The following is a 20,024-nucleotide window of genomic DNA, read 5'->3' on the forward strand; positions in this document are numbered from 1 at the left end:
CGCCTTCCATAGAGAAGCTGCGGACCCGTTCTAATAGGAGCGACACAAGTCGCTCCGACTTAGAAAAAGGGTCCGGAGCTTCTTTGGGGCGACACGGAGCGACCTGCATAGACTTCAATGCTATGAAGTTCGTGTCGGCCGCTCCGAGGTCGCGGGGCGAGCAGCGCCGGCAAGTCGGGTCGCTGCAATGCGAACGGGGCCGTCTTCTATTGAAGTTTCTAGCGAAGGCCACAAATTGAACTTTGTGAAAGAAAATAAGGTGCTCTAACCATACAATTATGTGGCAGCACTGAAAATAAAATGTAAAAAAGGTATAGTGCGCTCAACACAATCATAAATATTAAACATATGACATCTGGGATGACCCAAATATTATGGTGATCTTCATACAGTGTGAAAAACCATAATTGAAAATTCTTTATGCAAAAACATATAATTTATAACAATCGTGAATAAATATATATAAAGTCCTCCAATTGATCCAGATAATCTCAAACAGCCAAAGATCAAGATTCCATCAATAGTGGATCTTCAATCTTGCTAATCTTAGACTGATATGTGAGGGTGAAATAGAAGAAATAGCCTCTTACCAGATAACACTAAACAGTGAGCCTTATTGGTGAATAGGCAGTTTCCACACGTGAACAAATGAAATCAAGTGAGGTGACACCTCGGTGGTAGTGCAAACTTCTTACCAGAAGTATGTAGAGGGTAGGCATAAACCACTGTTGTTCATACGGATGCACCAGATAGAGGGTATCCAATGGCGGCTTCAATGCGTGGGCTGAATGTTTCTCCACTCCACCATATCCAACTCACCGATGTGGCTGGTGATACTGTACTCTAATGTAGCTCCCCATAACAAAAGATATAAAGTGCCAATAGTGCATTATCCTTTTAAAAAAGCTTTATTAAAAAAGAAACACACTTACATGGCAAATGGAAGGAACTGGGCATAAACAATTATAAAGGGAAACAAATCTATGCGCTACCACTAGAAAAAAGAGCGGGGATAAGGAGGGAGCTGATTTGCAGAATGGAGCACCCGGACTCTGCAGCTAATTCTTTAGTGTCACCACATATTAAGTAAGTCAAAGAGAGAGGGAAGAATCAGCGCAAGATGTCCCTACTGGATGAACCATAAATGTAAGAATAAAACTGATAGGAAGATAAATAATTCTTAAAATCTTCTAAAATCATAAAAATGTAAATGATGTGCAAAAATCAAGTGCTTATTATGTGAAATAAAGGTTGATGACAAAATACTTATACAATGATGTAAAAAGTGCTCCTATAAATAATTAATTAAGATCTTAGAAAGAAAGCATCTTAATGAGATAATAAATGAAGTGATGTGAAAAAATCAAGTGAGTGCCCTCTGAAGAGTGAACCCCTACAACCAAAGGTTGCACAATGGGTATGTGAATATTAGATAATAAAGTGAAATTCTTTATTGAAATAATAGATGAAGTGATGAATAAAATTGGGTAAGTGCCCTCTGAAAAGTGAACCCCTACAACCAAGCAGGTTGTACAGCCGGTATATGAAATAAAGTTGAAGATGTGCCGGTGAAAAAAGCAACAGCAATAAATGTGCCAGTGAAATAGCAACTAAATAACAAGCTGTTGATTTTCAAGTGTCCCAAAAACAATTGGATAAATGATATATATCTCCAATGAAAAATCCCACAAACAGGAAAAGAAGAGGGATAAAACAGTGCACAAAATCTGTGCCCAAAAAAGGGGTGAAAACGAATAATTTAAAATAAATGTTCATAAAGGTGCAGTGAGGTAAAATGCTACCGGTGACAACCCAGTGCGAAACTTTCGTGAGCTAAGAAATCCACATAAGCGTGTAATGGCCGCTCACCTCCATTAACACTCAAACGAGTGTTTCAGGTATGTAAGGTCAACCTGCAGACCCTCCAGATCAATTTTCCAATCGATCACACTCCTCCAATAGGAGTACACTGGATATGCTGGATAGATGAGATGGTATACTTTCTCTAATAACCTCCGGTATAAAGAGATGGCTGTGTACTTCCTGGGATACTCATTTACCAGAAGAAAATGATAAAGGGGTCTCTCATAGTGTAGTAAGTTTTAACAGCTTTAATTAGTCAAATAAAATTGCACTTACACTTAGGTAGAGAGATATCAGCATTCATAAAAATATTGCAGGGGATCCCGCTGTTGCGGTCCGTTCCTCTACTCTCGGCCGTAGACCGGAACTGACGTCACCACGGCTACTCCCGACGCGTTGCGTCACAAAATCACGTGACTTTATCAAGGGTCGTACCTTGTCAACAGCCTGACAGTCTCGGAAATCTCTCTGCGAAGCGCTCCGTCCGTCCTTGCCCTGATTGGACTGAATCCATTGCAGAGGATAGGACACAGCTGCAGCGTCTCCCACTATACCACAACGGTACTTTAAAGATTGTTACATGTGGGTGGCTGTTTAAAGGTGCATGGATGCACCAAAGCATGTGAGTGCATTAACACATTTTTAATAAAATTAAAAGGTTTTTAAAAGGTATAAGCACCATTGTGAACTTTTATATTTTTCATGATATGCTGATTACTATGGAGAAAGTGGCTGATATATGGGATATGATCACCTGGAGGTGTTAACCATTTGATATCCAGCATTTGAGCCCAATTAAATCTAACATAAGATAAGCGCCCAATCACAAGGGGGTGCACGATTAGGAGTGAGTTATGACACCCCGGTCACTCACCTGGTTTGGGGACACCACCACGAATTGGTGGCTTGAGCACTTATAGAAGATTTATTTGCACAGATTGGCACAAAAGACTTTATTGGACACTTGATTACTATTTGCCGCATGGACTTATATATTTATTATTTTACCACAGATACTACTTAAAATTTATGGCACTTTATATATTGTATGGATTGATAAGCAGTATATTTAAGCACAAGGATTTATTGTGATACACACTTGTGATTTAGCACTTTCTTCTAGCACAATTTATATTCATTTTTAGGAATCGCACTGTACACAACTATATATATTTTTTTACCTTTCATCATTGGATTTTATTTATGATACAGCATTATAAGATTATGAAATTGGAATCTTTTGTTTGAGGGTTATACACATATATATATATTTATATAACGTTTAGGAATCGCACTGCGCACTGTACACAATTATATATATATATATATATATATATATATATATATTTTTTTTTTTTTTTTTACATTTCATCATTGGATTTTATTTATGATACAGCATTTTAAGATTATGAAATTGGAATATTTTGCTTGAGGGTTATACACATATATATATATATATATATATATATATATATATATATATATTTATAAAAAATTTTTGCTACATATTTTTAATTTTTACACATTTGGATAGATTTTTATTTTGCGTAACACTAATTATATATTTATTGGCTCTTTGCACTTTATAAGAAGTGAAGTGTTTGCGACACTTTAAAAATCCAAGACAGGAAGGTTGCTCGCAGGAATCTTTGATTCGTTTGCCATCTTCGCCCTGGTCACCGGATGACCTTGTCCTGGCACTGACGTGTTCTCCTTCCTGATGTTGTCAGTTTTTAATAGGAAAGCAGAGGGATTGGCAGGAACGCCAAGGAAGTAATACAAAGTAAACAGGATACTTTTTCATACAAGTACATTGTACAGCAGGCACATACCAGGAATATGAAATGTTGGGTTTACATATTCTATAATATTACAGTATTTAATCATTGGCAGGAAAAAAATAAAACAGTAAGAAACGTTTTTATTTCCTTTTCAGCATTCTTTCAGAAGCACAGAGGGAAATATTGTTCCAAAGAAGGAAAGAGTCCCAGAATATCCATCAAACAAAACTCAACTGCAAATTCAAATTGATAGCATCTTTAACAAAATTCAAAGCCTTATCCCCAATGTGACATTCACTAATTTAGACAAAACCACCAGTGCACAAAACAGCAAAGTGTTTTTAGTGAATCCCAGAGAACGATATTGCGTTGGGGAAGACCTTATCGTACGAGTGGACATGTATGATTATTCGAACAACAGAAAGACCTATGGAGGAGATTTTCTAAGACCTAGGCTCTTTTCTATAGGACTTGGAGCTTCTGTATCAGGAAAGGTAGAAGACATGAACAATGGGTCTTACCGTGTCCACTTTCCTTTATACTGGGCAGGCCAAATCAAAGTCTCCATTTTGTTATGGCACCCCAGTGAAGCGATTGCGGCCCTCTGGAGGTCAAGACATTCAAGTTTGGGAGTTCTGGGCTTCAATGGGAGATATGTCTACTTAGGAAAAGAGGCTTTCTCTACTTGTGGCTTTCAACTGAATTCAGCCGGAGAGATTTGTGAATATAAAGACAAACTCTATGAAGAGATCTTCTACTGCCAAAAACCTCCTAACTTTCCTTGTGACTGTTTAAGAGACATGAGAGCTGTGGACCTCCATGCGTCATATTTGAAGCCTGAAGAGAAACCAATGTTTGAAGGGTATAATATATAGCAAACAAGAAAAATACCACACAATACTATAAAAAATATATAGGGCTTTTCACTAATTATAAATTATATAAGTAGATACCATACAGGGAAATGTGAACATTGTTTTGTAGGTGTTTCTAGACAGAGAAGATCCTTTTCAACCAAGAATAAGATCCAGTACATGTATGATGCATTCCCCATAGGAATTGTTTATGGTCTTATGTTTGCTCCAACTAAAGAGAACAATGGGTAATAGCCAGAATATAGTGTTTTGTATACATGTGTATACTATATGAGCATATATTTGTGAACACTTAACTATCGCACCTATTATATGCCCAAAGATATGTAGACACCCTTTCAAATTTAAAAAATAAGGGGGTTGATTTATTAAAACAGGAGAGTGCGAAATCTGGTGCAGGTAGCTAATCAGCTTCTAACTGCAGCTTGTTCAATTAAAGCGGAGTTCCGGCCACAAAAAAATTTTTTCAATAGAAATACCTCCGGGACAGTCAGGGCTAGTACATTCCACAATGGATAGCCTCTGTACTGTCCCGGGTTGCACTTACCTTTTTAGAAGAAATACTTACCTTTAAAATTTCTTCTCCAGCGTTGCCATTTTGGATGTTGGCAGCTGAAGCCAGCGCGATCCTCTTCTGCGTCCTCTTCCATCCTCTTCTCCCAGAATGCGTCTGCATCGGCCCCGCTCGTCACTTACGGTGCGGCGCCGCATTCCTCTACAGCTTCTGGGCATGCCCAGAAGCTGTTTAGCAGGGAATGCGGTGCCACAAAGAAAGGTGAGTATATTTTTCTTCAATAAAAAGCTAAGTAAGCAAAAAAAATCGTAACTATCCATTTATTTTTCAGGTGACGAAAAGCAAGCGGATGGCCCAAAATCGACTATGTCGATTTTGTGGCCGGAACTCCGCTTTAAGCTTTGACAAAATCCTGGAAGCTGATGGTTTCTATGCAGAGCTGCACCAGATTTTGCACTGTCCAGTTTTAGTAAATCAACCCTAAGTTGTTTCTATTGAAGGGTACTGTTAAAGCCTTGTTGAACTTTAAGTTTAACCAGTTGCCGACCGCCCGCCGCAGTAATACTGCGGAAGGGCAGTTCGGCTGCGCAAAATCACATATATCTGCGTGATTTCATGCACCCAGTCTTGGCAGCGCGCACGCGCTGCCGGAGCCTCACCCCTGCTGTGATTGGACACAGCAGGAGGCAGCCAGCCGGCAGGCAGCCTCCCGCGATCGTCAGAGAAACTGACAGAAGACTCGCCTGCTTATGTAAACAAAGAGTATTCTGTCACACAGGCAGAGAGAGATCAGGAGTTTCAGCTAAGCTGAAACCCCAATCTCTCTTGTGCCTGTCACAGAGTCCATCCCCCCCACAGTCAGTAAGCAATGTTAGGCATACATTAACCCCTTTGACCCCCCAGTGTTAACCCTTTCCCTGCCAATGTAATTTATACAGTAACAGTGCATATTATTTAGCACTAATTACTGTATTAAAGTCACTGGTCCCCAAAAAGTGTCAAAAATGTCAGTTAGGTGTCCGATCTGTCTGCCGCAATCCCGCTAAAAGTTGCTGATTGCCGCCATTACTAATTCAAAAAATAAATAAATAAAAAGTCCAAAAATATTTTCCATAGATTGTAAACGCTATAACTTTTGCTCAAACTAATTAAAATACTCTTTTTGGGATTTTGTTTACTAAAAATATGTAGCAGAATACAAATTGGCCTAAACTGATAAAAAAATTTGATTTTTTTGACATTTTTTATTGGGATTTTTTTCCCCAATTTTTGTTTTATAGCAAAAAATAAAAAATATTGTTTTTTCCAAAATTTTGTTTAAAGCGCAAAATCTAAAAACTGCAGAGTTTATCAAATACCACCAAAAGAAAGCTCTATTTGTGGGATAAAAGGCCATCAATTATATTTGAGTACAGCGTCGCACGACCGCACAATTTTTCATTAAAGTAACGCAGTGCTGGATCGCAAAAAATGGCCTGGTCATTAACCACTTAAGGACCGCCCGCCGCAGTTTCAATGCGGCAGACAGCACCTCCTGCGCGAACCGACATATCCCTACATTGGTCACGCGCCTGCCCCCACTCAGCAGTGGAAACTCCAATGCAGGGGGCCGGCGGCTCCGATCGCCGCCGGCCAACCGCTGAGAAAGAAGGACGGTCAGCTGTTGTAAACACAGCTGACTGTTCTTCTCTCTGGAATGATAGACTTGAGCCTGGCTGTTCTTCATTTTACAAGTCATAAAATCCTGTAGCGCTCCTCCTGTAGGAGCTTCAGGAATTTCTTGTTCAGGTCTTCCCAGCTTCCACCCCGCACACAGGCACATAGCAGGCTTATTCGCTCTTCTCCAAAAACCTAGGGGATGTTGTTTTTGTTGGTGTTATTTTTTGAAAACTTGTATAGGGTTGAGGATAGAGGTGGGATACTCCAATATATGAACTATATTCACTAAGGACTTAATCTTCCTTTCTTGCTTACAGTAAGTAGTAGTAGAAAAAATAGAGAATAGTCCCTTCTCTTTAGTGGAAAATATTTGGACAGAGCTTTTCAGGACACCAGCTGGTGTCCCATTTAACAAATCCACAGCTGACTATAGCTAGTCACCAGAGGGGTAGCTAGAGCACAAGGTCCTCAAGATCCAGTAATGTCTATACTCACAAGGCCCAAGGACAGATGGATGCCTCCTTCCAATCTTCCAAGCAATGCCCTCCAGTGATATCAGACAGATCTGTGGCAGACAGCTCCCCTCAGTCATCTTCTTCTAAGCACTTGGGTCTCTGCATTACTCGTCTTCTTCTGATTGACCTCAGATTAACCTTTTTTAGCAAGGGTTACCCAAGACCTGTACATTATTTTAGGGATAAACTGGTTGAGAAAGGCTGTTCTTGAATCTAAACTCATTTTGTTTTTCAGATTGTTCTTCTAGCTATGCATTTGAAAGTAACCTAATCTATTTCTTATAGATCAAGAGTGGGTATTGACATTGCCCAAAACTTTGGGCCCATTACAGTTACAAACTCTGATGGTAAGTATACTCATAAATTAGAAGGTATTGGCCTTGTATATTACTATTTTTTGTCAGTCTCAAGTTGCAACACTGTGGCATCCTAATTGGCTTTAGATAGACTTAAAAAAATAAATAAATAAAATAAACAGTAGGATGTATAGGGTGTAGCTTAACAATAATGAGTGAAACTTCCTTGAACTATTATGTTATTATCTTAAAGAACTGTATTCACACAGGGTGAGTGACATTTTGGCTTGGTTATGTGCCCCTCATCCACAGTTCACCTCTTCTTCCCTCCGTCTGCAGCTCACTACTTCTTCCCCCTGTCCACAGCTCACTCCTTCTCTCCCCCGTCTGCAGTACACCAGTCAGTGAATAAGCCAGAGAGGATTGGCTCAAAGTCCTGGCATGCTTGTCAATACCCAGCATGGACACAAACGTTTGCGACGCATGAATGTTCGTTCACGGCACACACTTGTGCACACTGACCCACACCATGTGCGATAGATCTTGGCGCCCTCTGGTCTTTATAAAGATGACGGTTGCTGACGGACTTTGCTGACTGATCTTCAGATCCCTGATATCAATGCTACTGTGTGCTTGTTACTTCTGGATTTCCTGTTACCGACCCAACTTACTTCTGAACTTCCCCTTGCTTCTTCTCCTGACTACCTCCAGTGCCCGGCTTCCTCCTGAAGAGGCATCACCACTGCAGATGCATCTGACTATCATACAGCTGGCAACCTGTGCTTCTTTGGGCTCAGCATCTCCTGTCACTGTCTCCAGGTGTGTTGTGCTCTCAGCCAAAAGGAAAGCCCTCTTTTTATCTCAGCCTCAAGACCAAGTATGTGATATCACCTCTTCTTCCCCCTGTCCGCAGTTCACCTCTTCTTCCACCCGTCTGCAGCTCACCTCTTCTCTCCTGTCCACAGCTTACCTTTACTTCCCCTCATCCACAGCTCACCTCTGTACCCCTGCCCAGAGCTCACCTTCTCTCCCCACCCCCCTTCCAAAGCTCGCCTCTTCTTCCCCTGTCTGCAGCTTATCTCTCTATGTAGCACAGAGCCAAGGAGGAGTTTCAGAACACTTTGCGCAGTTCTGAGCTACAAAACTGACCTGTCGACACACCAGCAGAGTAGAAAAAAATGCAACGGTCTTGGTGTGGGGAAACGGGGCACCCACTGACATATGCATTACTTCACACCTTACCTGAGTGCCCAGCAATAGGACACAGAAGCCAGTAATGAAAGTGAGTAGTGCAAAATCTTCCTCTACTAACTTCTGTGTTTAATGGCAGGTTGAAGAGGAGAGGGCTGCTAGAGGTGGTGGAACAGAGTTCTGCCACATTCCGGCTGAAAAAAAGCCCTGCACAATACCATAGTTGTCAAACAAATCTAGGTTCTTTTTATGATGAAGAAAGCAAAAACTTAGGCAAAGGAGTATTTGTGGATATAGTATACCTGGTCTTTGAAAAAACGTTTGACACAGTTCCCCACACACAGCTAATGGGTAAGGCAAAGTTGACAGGCTTAGAAAAATCAGTCTGTAAACGGATAGAAAATTGAATTAAAGACCATATTCAGAGAGTTATGAGTATTGATTCATGCTCTAAATGGTCTAAGGTTATTAGTGGTGTACTCCAAGGTTCAGTGCTTTTTACCTGTCTATAAATGATATAGAGTTTAGGATTAAAGGTACAATTTCTGTGTTTGCAAAAGACACCAAGCTCTGCAGTGGAATAACGTTCTTACAGGATGTCTCTACCTTCAAGCAGACCTCAATTAACTATTAAATTGGGCAACGATGTGGCAAGTGAGGTTTAACCACTTTACCATCGGAGGATTTTGCTGTCTTACGTCCAGGCCACTTTTTGCGATTCGGCGCTGTGCGACTTTAACTGACAATTGCACGGTCGTGCGACACTGTACCCAAACAAAATTTATGTCCTTTTTTTCCCACAAACAGTGCTTTCTTTTGGTGGTATTTGATCACCTGTGCGATTTTTACTTTTTGGGCTATAAACAAAAAAAGAGCATTTATTTTGAAAAAATAACAATATTTTTAACATTTTTTTAAAATTAAAAATCTAATTTTTTTTTAATTTTTGGCCAATTTGTTTTCTGCTACCTATGTTTGGTAAAAAAAATCACAATAAGCGTATTTGATTGGTTTGCGCAAAAGTTATTGCGTTTACTAACTAAGGGAAAGATTTCTGTCATTTTTGGTGTTTTTTTTTTAACGCGTAATGGCGGCGATCTGCGATTTTTTTTGCGGGACTGCGACATTGCGGCAGACAGATCAGACCCTTGACTGACATTTTTGACACTTTTGGGGGTACCAGTGACATTTCTACAGTAATCAGTGCTATAAATATGCACTGTTACTGTAAAAATGACACTGGCAGGGAAGGGGTTAACTTTATTGGAGAGGGAGGGGTTAATGTATGCCTGGTGCTTAATAGCGTGTGTGGGGGGAGGTGACTGTGTGACACAGGGACAAATCGCATGTTCAGCTATGCTGAACACTGCAATCTGTCACTCCTTGTCACTTAGGAGATCCGCCCGCTCTGTTTACACAATCGGGCGGATCTCCAAACTCGATTCCCTGACGATCGGGGAAGAGCAGCGGCGATCGCCGCCGCTCCTCCCCTGGCCCGACTCCCTCTGTGACTGAAAACAGCGGGAGCGCGCCTCCGGCGGCGCGCGAGCGCCACCTACAGGGGGGGGGGGAGTCCAGCGACGTAGGTCTACGTTGCTGGACGGAATCGAGCCACTTTGCCGCAGTACAGTCCCAGTGACTGGTCGGCAAGTGGTTAATGTTTATAAATGTAAAGTTATGCACTTGGGGGCTACAAACACGCATTAACATTCTAGAAGCAATGCAACTGGGGGAGCCAATGATGGAGAATGTTCTGGGTCTTTGTCATACACAGAACAAATTTCTTTCCTGCAACCACAGACAGAGGAATTCCTCCTGATGAGCTATTGTGTTCTCCTGGCTTGGGGGGCGGGGAAGCCGTCCCCACCGGGAAACGACAGTGATTATTGCTAATGGCTATACCAGCACATGGGCTTATTTCCATATCATTGCTATTGGCACATGGACTTATGTCCATATTGAACTTTATGGACTATTGAATTCACTGTTTGATTGTACATTGAAAATTTTAAGTATTTCATTTCTTGCATAGTAACCAAAAGCGCTCCATTATTTATGTATATATATACACTAGTGATAATAGCATGTAAAATCCAGGAGGCTAGTTGTACCTAAATTGATCAATCGATCAACTTGGTACATTCAGCCTGCCCATACATGGTTCGAATCTCAGCCAGCCTAAGGATATTGTTTAGTGTCACTTTAACTTTTTATCTTATTTTCCAGCTACCTTCTATGTCCTCAGTAGCTCACCAGTCTTTATCAGCACCTCTGATCTCTTAGGCTTTGTTCACACTGCTGCGGCTCTGTTAACCTCCTTTACTCTGGCACGTCAGCTCATTCAATTAAATGGGCTGCTGTGCCTGCGTTTCATGCAGAAAAACAGTTCCTGCACCGTTTTTAAACCACAGCATCCAGGAAACGCTTCTGCATCATGTGATTTTTCCAGCAGTTCCCAAATCTGCAAATGTTTTTAGCAGCACAATTTAGTTGCAGTTGTGGGAACAGCTGCAATTCCCATACCCGCAAACACATGCATTAGTATGAGCCTAGCTTTAGACTGGGGTGCCTTGAGACTGAATATGTTTTCAAAGGGTGCCCTGACTGAAACAGATGTAGGAAGCTGAACAAGTGGCTGAGGAACTGGTATAGAGAGGAAGGGTTTGGATTCTTGCATCTTAATGGGGACGGTGCAGCTTTTTTGGGAAGAAAGATGGCCTAGAACTTGGAGGGGCTTTTAAACTAGGTGTTGGGGGGAGGGTTCAGAGGAAGTGATAGCAGTGAGAAAAGGACAAAGGGTAATAGTCAGTAGTGATAATATAGTCGTAACATCTAATCCCAGGGTGAATGAGTTGACAAATAAAAAAAAAAAGCCTGAGAAAACATAAGGAAAAATTAATAGGCACAACACTGAGATGCGTATACACAAATGCCAGGAGCCTAGCTAGCAAAATGGATGAACTAGAGCTGCTGTTACACGAGGAGGACTTAGAATATGTGGGAATAACAGAAACTTGGTTTGACAACTCACATGACTGGCTGGCAAATATTCAGGGGTATTACTTGTATTAGAAGGACAGGGAAGGTAGAAGAGGGGGAGAGGTCTGTCTATATATCAAAAATGATGTAAGGGTTTTAGAGAGGAGTGACATTAATAGTGGGGGTATGTTACAGGCCCCCCAACCTGAAGGAGGAGGAGGAGTTGGACCTCCGATCACAGTTAGAAATGGCAGTGAGGCACGTAAATATCATCATAATGGGGGACTTACAGTTGTCTTACAGGACAACTTCATGTCACAATTAGTGGATTCCCCGACTAGAAAGAATGCATTGCTAGATTTATTAATTACAAATGATCCAAGTCTGATCTCAGATGTGGAAATAAGAGAAAACTTGGGATTTAGTGATCACAGGATGATCACATTTAGCATAAATAATAGGAAAAGGAGGCACGAGGGTAGCACAAGAACATTAAATTTGAAACAAGCAAACTTTTTTGAACTGTGCTCAATACTACATTTGGGACCAAATCCTAGAAACATTGAATATGAAAGAAAAATGGGAATGCTGTAGGAACACATTAAACAAAGGTATCACACAGTGCATTCCAATACACAATAAATATAGAGGAGCGAAGGTTAAACCTGGGTGGCTTAACTTTAATGTAAAAAGCCTTATTAAAGAGAAAAAAATGGCCTTTAAAAAATATAAAGTGGAGGGGGCACTGTCAGCATTCCAACACTACAATGAATGCAATTAGGCGTGTAAGAACAAAATCAGGGCAGCTAAAAAAGACTACGAGAGACACATAGCAGAGGGGATAAAACAAACCCCAATGATTTTTTTAGATATATTAACAGTAAAAAAGCAAGATCAGAGCACATTGTCCACATAAAAGATAATGGGAGAATGGTTACAGATGACACAGGGAAGGCAACTGTACTAAATGCTTTTTTTGTCTCAATTTTTACACGGGAAAAGGAGGGGTATACAGACCATCACAGGATTGTTAATAACACATCACAAGACGTACCGTTGTGGCTAAAAGAGGCCGGAGTCAAGAAAAGACTAGATAAGCTTAACACAAATAGAACACCAGTACCAGATGGCTTACACCTGAGAGTCCTCAAAGAACTCAATCAGGTTGTAGGTAGACCATTATTCATAATCTTTGTGGACAGCATATTGACAGGAATTGTACCAGCTGATTGGAAAAAAGCCATCGTGGTACCAAAAAAGGTTAGAGACATATTCCTGGTAACTACAGGCCAGCCAGCCTAAAATCAAGAGTAGGTAAATTATTGGAGGGGATGATAAGGGACTGTATCCAAGAACTTGCTGAAGAAAACAGTATCATTAGTAGTAATCAGCATGGGTTTATGAAAGGTCGTTCCAATCTGTTAAAGTTCTACGAGGAAGTGATCTAGATAGGGGGAGGTCTGTGGATGTGGTGTATCTGGATTTTGCAAAAGCATTCAATACAGTTCCCCATAAATGCTTAATCTACAAGCTGTGGTCTGTATGCATGGACCATAAGGTTTGTTCTTGGATAGAAAACTGGTTACAGGGGCGTGTCCAAAGGGTAGTGATAAATAATGTTTACTCACACTGGTCTGGAGTGGTAAGTAGGGTACCCCAAGGCTCTGTCTTGGGACCAATTCTGTTTAATTTATTCATAAATGATATAGAGGATGGGATAAATAGCTCAATCTCAGTTTTTGCAGGTGCCACAAAAATAAGCAGGGCAATAACTTCACATCAGGATATAGAAATTTTACAGAGAGACCCGAACAAAAGAATGGAGTGGAAAACTACATGGCAAATTAGGTTTTTTGTGGAAAAATGTAAGGTATTGCACTTTGGGGCTAAAAACATAAACACAAACTACTCACTAGGGGGGAACCTCTGGGGGAATCAAGGATGGAGAAAGGTCTGGGGGTCCTAGTAAAAGACAGACTGAGCAATTGCATGCAATGCCATGCTGCGGCTACCAAAGCCGGCAGAATATTAGCATGCGTATAAAAGGGGAGTGAGATAAAACTATAATTCTGCCACTTTATAAAACTCTGGTCCGGTCACATCTGGAGTATTCTGTCCAGTTCTGGTCACCAGTAGTGTTGAGCGAACACGGACTGTATTATTCGTGTTCGTACCGAATAATTGGATTTTTTGTACCCGAACACGGACACGGACACTTTACTGTATGTTCGGGTAAAAATCCGTGTTCGGTCGTTTTATTTCCGGGTTTTGCATGCTTTGGCGCTCTTTTCATGGCGGGCTTTCAACAGCCAATCAACAATCGTTTAACTGGTGTGCCTTAAGCCATCCCAGCCATGCCTGCAAATGTCTCAGTAGCTGTGATTGGCCGTCTGAAGCATGTGACCAAGTCTTTATAAGTTCGAGGCAGCCGCAGCGGCGTCATTATGCTGCTTAGATTCAGGGACAGAGCACACATCAACGTGCTGGCTGCTGATTAGGGAAAGATAGGCAGGAAAAAAACATTTGTGTCCGGATAGAATTGAGGGACAGGTCGGAGTGTTTAGGCAGGGCGAGTTGTAGGCATTTTAGGGATAGAGTCTGCTGAATTATATAGGGTCAGTGTCTTCTACAAACTACAATCGATATTGCTGTGTGGGGGGTGGGGTCTGCACTCAATCCTGATCTACGATCTCTTCTCAATCCTGTTAGGGACAGAGTCTGCTGAATTTTAGGGAAACTGTGTTCTACAAACTACAATCGATATTGCTGTGTGGTGTGGGATTGGAGATAGGCAGGTGTCAGTGATCCACATCCATTTTTCTGTGTGTGAGCTGCAGTGAACACAATCTTTTTGGGCTGCAGTGAACACAATCTTTTTGGGCTGCAGTGAACACAATCTTTTTGGGCTGCAGTGAACACAATCTTTTTGGGCTGCAGTGAACACAATCTTTTTGGGCTGCAGTGAACACAATCTTTTTGGGGTGCAGTGAACAAAATCTTTTTGGGGTGCAGTGAACACAATCCTTTTTGGTGTGCAGTGAACACAATCTTTGTGGGGTGCAGTGAACAAAATCCTTTGTGGGGTGCAGTGAACACAATCTTTTTGGGGTGCAGTGAACAAAATCCTTTTTGGGGTGCAGTGAACAACATCCTTTTTGGGGTGCAGTGAACACAATCTTTTTGGGGTGCAGTGAACAAAATCCTTTGTGGGGTGCAGTGAACAAAATCCTTTGTGGGGTGCAGTGAACACAATCTTTTTGGGGTGGAGTGAACAACATCCTTTTTGGGGTGCAGTGAACAAAATCCTTTTTGGGGTGCAGTGAACAAAATCATTTTTGGGGTGCAGTGAACACAATCTTTTTGGGGTGCAGTGAACACAATCTTTGTGGGGTGCAGTGAACACAATCTTTTTGGGGTGGAGTGAACAACATCCTTTTTGGGGTGCAGTGAACAACATCCTTTTTGGGGTGCAGTGAACACAATCTTTTTGGGGTGCAGTGAACACAATCTTTGTGGGGTACAGTGAACAGAATCTTTGTGGGGTGCAGTGAACACAATCTTTGGGGGGTACAGTGAACACAATCTTTGTGAGGTGCAGTGAACACAATCTTTGTGGGGTGCAGTGAACACAATCATTGTGGGGTGCAGTGAACTCAATCTTTGTGGGGTACAGTGAACACAATCTCATACTGAAGGTTTGAGGGTGCTGCCTGTTCCATACTCCCCCTACTCCTCATCTAGCCTTTTAGGGGTACAAACAATAGTAATTGGGGCCTAGTGTGGTTGTGTACGTGTGATATACATACACTTTTTTGGGATCATATTTTCTATTCCGCTATTTAATCAAAAACCTTTGGGGATCAGTTAAATTGGGGGATAGTCTGTGTTGGTACGTGTGAGAGAGATCCACCTTTCCAAGTTGTTGGGGTTCATCTCATACTTCTGAAGGTTTGAGGGTGCTGCCTGTTCCATACTCCCCCTACTCCTAGCCTTTTAGGGGTACAAACAATAGTAATTGGGGCCTAGTGTGGTTGTGTACGTGTGATATACATACACTTTTTTGGGATCATATTTTCTATTCCGCTATTTAATCAAAAACCTTTGGGGATCAGTTAAATTGGGGGATAGTCTGTGTTGGTACGTGTGAGAGAGATCCACCTTTCCAAGTTGTTGGGGTTCATCTCATACTTCTGAAGGTTTGAGGGTTCTGCCTGTTCCATACTCCCCCTACTCCTAGCCTTTTAGGGGTACAAACAATAGTAATTGGGGCCTAGTGTGGTTGTGTACGTGTGATATACATACACTTTTTTGGGATCATATTTTCTATTCCGCTATTTAATCAAAAACCTTTGGGGATCAGTTAAATTGGGGGATAGTCTGTGTTGGTACGTGTGAGAGAGATCCACCTTTCCAAGTTGTTGAGGTTCATCTCATACTTCTGAAGGTTTGAGGGTGCTGCCTGTTCCATACTCCCCCTACTCCTAGCCTTTTAGGGGTACAAACAATAGTAATTGGGGCCTAGTGTGGTTGTGTACGTGTGATATACATACACTTTTTTGGGATCATATTTTCTATTCCGCTATTTAATCAAAAACCTTTGGGGATCAGTTAAATTGGGGGATAGTCTGTGTTGGTACGTGTGAGAGAGATCCACCTTTCCAAGTTGTTGGGGTTCATCTCATACTTCTGAAGGTTTGAGGGTGCTGCCTGTTCCATACTCCCCCTACTCCTAGCCTTTTAGGGGTACAAACAATAGTAATTGGGGCCTAGTGTGGTTGTGTACGTGTGATATACATACACTTTTTTGGGATCATATTTTCTATTCCGCTATTTAATCAAAAACCTTTGGGGATCAGTTAAATTGGGGGATAGTCTGTGTTGGTACGTGTGAGAGAGATCCACCTTTCCAAGTTGTTGAGGTTCATCTCATACTTCTGAAGGTTTGAGGGTGCTGCCTGTTCCATACTCCCCCTACTCCTAGCCTTTTAGGGGTACAAACAATAGTAATTGGGGCCTAGTGTGGTTGTGTACGTGTGATATACATACACTTTTTTGGGATCATATTTTCTATTCCGCTATTTAATCAAAAACCTTTGGGGATCAGTTAAATTGGGGGATAGTCTGTGTTGGTACGTGTGAGAGAGATCCACCTTTCCAAGTTGTTGGGGTTCATCTCATACTTCTGAAGGTTTGAGGGTGCTGCCTGTTCCATACTCCCCCTACTCCTAGCCTTTTAGGGGTACAAACAATAGTAATTGGGGCCTAGTGTGGTTGTGTACGTGTGATATACATACACTTTTTTGGGATCATATTTTCTATTCCGCTATTTAATCAAAAACCTTTGGGGATCAGTTAAATTGGGGGATAGTCTGTGTTGGTACGTGTGAGAGAGATCCACCTTTCCAAGTTGTTGGGGTTCATCTCATACTTCTGAAGGTTTGAGGGTGCTGCCTGTTCCATACTCCCCCTACTCCTAGCCTTTTAGGGGTACAAACAATAGTAATTGGGGCCTAGTGTGGTTGTGTACGTGTGATATACATACACTTTTTTGGGATCATATTTTCTATTCCGCTATTTAATCAAAAACCTTTGGGGATCAGTTAAATTGGGGGATAGTCTGTGTTGGTACGTGTGAGAGAGATCCACCTTTCCAAGTTGTTGGGGTTCATCTCATACTTCTGAAGGTTTGAGGGTGCTGCCTGTTCCATACCCCCCCTACTCCTCATCTAGCCTTTTAGGGGTACAAACAATAGTAATTGGGGCCTAGTGTGGTTGTGTACGTGCGAGATACATACACTTTTTTTGATCATATTTCCTATTCCGCTATTCAATAAAAACCTTTGAGGATCAATTGAATTGCGGGATAGTCTGTGTCGGTACGTGTGAGAGAGATCCACCTTTCCAAGTTGTTGGGGTTCATCTCATACTTCTGAAGGTTTGAGGGTGCTGCCTGTTCCATACCCCCCCTACTCCTCATCTAGCCTTTTAGGGGTACAAACAATAGTAATTGGGGCCTAGTGTGGTTGTGTACGTGCGAGATACATACACTTTTTTTGATCATATTTCCTATTCCGCTATTCAATAAAAACCTTTGAGGATCAATTGAATTGCGGGATAGTCTGTGTCGGTACGTGTGAGAGAGATCCACCTTTCCAAGTTGTTGGGGTTCATCTCATACTTCTGAAGGTTTGAGGGTGCTGCCTGTTCCATACCCCCCCTACTCCTCATCTAGCCTTTTAGGGGTACAAACAATAGTAATTGGGGCCTAGTGTGGTTGTGTACGTGCGAGATACATACACTTTTTTTGATCATATTTCCTATTCCGCTATTCAATAAAAACCTTTGAGGATCAATTGAATTGCGGGATAGTCTGTGTCGGTACGTGTGAGAGAGATCCACCTTTCCAAGTTGTTGGGGTTCATCTCATACTTCTGAAGGTTTGAGGGTGCTGCCTGTTCCATACCCCCCCTACTCCTCATCTAGCCTTTTAGGGGTACAAACAATAGTAATTGGGGCCTAGTGTGGTTGTGTACGTGCGAGATACATACACTTTTTTTGATCATATTTCCTATTCCGCTATTCAATAAAAACCTTTGAGGATCAATTGAATTGCGGGATAGTCTGTGTCGGTACGTGTGAGAGAGATCCACCTTTCCAAGTTGTTGGGGTTCATCTCATACTTCTGAAGGTTTGAGGGTGCTGCCTGTTCCATACCCCCCCTACTCCTCATCTAGCCTTTTAGGGGTACAAACAATAGTAATTGGGGCCTAGTGTGGTTGTGTACGTGCGAGATACATACACTTTTTTTGATCATATTTCCTATTCCGCTATTCAATAAAAACCTTTGAGGATCAATTGAATTGCGGGATAGTCTGTGTCGGTACGTGTGAGAGAGATCCACCTTTCCAAGTTGTTGGGGTTCATCTCATACTTCTGAAGGTTTGAGGGTGCTGCCTGTTCCATACCCCCCCTACTCCTCATCTAGCCTTTTAGGGGTACAAACAATAGTAATTGGGGCCTAGTGTGGTTGTGTACGTGCGAGATACATACACTTTTTTTGATCATATTTCCTATTCCGCTATTCAATAAAAACCTTTGAGGATCAATTGAATTGCGGGATAGTCTGTGTCGGTACGTGTGAGAGAGATCCACCTTTCCAAGTTGTTGGGGTTCATCTCATACTTCTGAAGGTTTGAGGGTGCTGCCTGTTCCATACCCCCCCTACTCCTCATCTAGCCTTTTAGGGGTACAAACAATAGTAATTGGGGCCTAGTGTGGTTGTGTACGTGCGAGATACATACACTTTTTTTGATCATATTTCCTATTCCGCTATTCAATAAAAACCTTTGAGGATCAATTGAATTGCGGGATAGTCTGTGTCGGTACGTGTGAGAGAGATCCACCTTTCCAAGTTGTTGGGGTTCATCTCATACTTCTGAAGGTTTGAGGGTGCTGCCTGTTCCATACCCCCCCTACTCCTCATCTAGCCTTTTAGGGGTACAAACAATAGTAATTGGGGCCTAGTGTGGTTGTGTACGTGCGAGATACATACACTTTTTTTGATCATATTTCCTATTCCGCTATTCAATAAAAACCTTTGAGGATCAATTGAATTGCGGGATAGTCTGTGTCGGTACGTGTGAGAGAGATCCACCTTTCCAAGTTGTTGGGGTTCATCTCATACTTCTGAAGGTTTGAGGGTGCTGCCTGTTCCATACCCCCCCTACTCCTCATCTAGCCTTTTAGGGGTACAAACAATAGTAATTGGGGCCTAGTGTGGTTGTGTACGTGCGAGATACATACACTTTTTTTGATCATATTTCCTATTCCGCTATTCAATAAAAACCTTTGAGGATCAATTGAATTGCGGGATAGTCTGTGTCGGTACGTGTGAGAGAGATCCACCTTTCCAAGTTGTTGGGGTTCATCTCATACTTCTGAAGGTTTGAGGGTGCTGCCTGTTCCATACCCCCCCTACTCCTCATCTAGCCTTTTAGGGGTACAAACAATAGTAATTGGGGCCTAGTGTGGTTGTGTACGTGCGAGATACATACACTTTTTTTGATCATATTTCCTATTCCGCTATTCAATAAAAACCTTTGAGGATCAATTGAATTGCGGGATAGTCTGTGTCGGTACGTGTGAGAGAGATCCACCTTTCCAAGTTGTTGGGGTTCATCTCATACTTCTGAAGGTTTGAGGGTGCTGCCTGTTCCATACCCCCCCTACTCCTCATCTAGCCTTTTAGGGGTACAAACAATAGTAATTGGGGCCTAGTGTGGTTGTGTACGTGTGATATACATACACTTTTTTTGGATCATATTTTCTATTCCGCTATTCAATAAAAACCT

The 20,024-nt window shown here is 41.8% G+C and overlaps 2 protein-coding genes across 2 annotated transcripts in view; both read left to right on the top strand.

Annotated features, from left to right (window-relative positions):
* LOC309558583 (uncharacterized protein) overlaps positions 1 to 20,024 on the top strand; it is a 533,559-nt gene that overhangs the window by 137,961 nt on the left and 375,574 nt on the right. The gene's annotated exons all lie outside the window — the stretch shown is intronic.
* The window catches only part of LOC309557344 (NXPE family member 1-like), a gene marked incomplete at both ends in the record, with an annotated part of 29,932 nt that overhangs the window by 2,694 nt on the left and 7,214 nt on the right, over positions 1 to 20,024 (top strand). Inside the window, 2 exons of the mRNA XM_082260020.1 lie at positions 3,800 to 4,506; positions 7,493 to 7,554. Coding sequence (XP_082116146.1) covers positions 3,800 to 4,506; positions 7,493 to 7,554 — 769 coding nt within the window. The remainder of the gene's footprint in view (positions 1 to 3,799; positions 4,507 to 7,492; positions 7,555 to 20,024) is intronic.

Source organism: Pelophylax lessonae, assembly GCF_965119305.1.
Source record: "Pelophylax lessonae genome assembly, chromosome: 6".
Taxonomy (NCBI): Eukaryota; Metazoa; Chordata; class Amphibia; order Anura; family Ranidae; genus Pelophylax; species Pelophylax lessonae.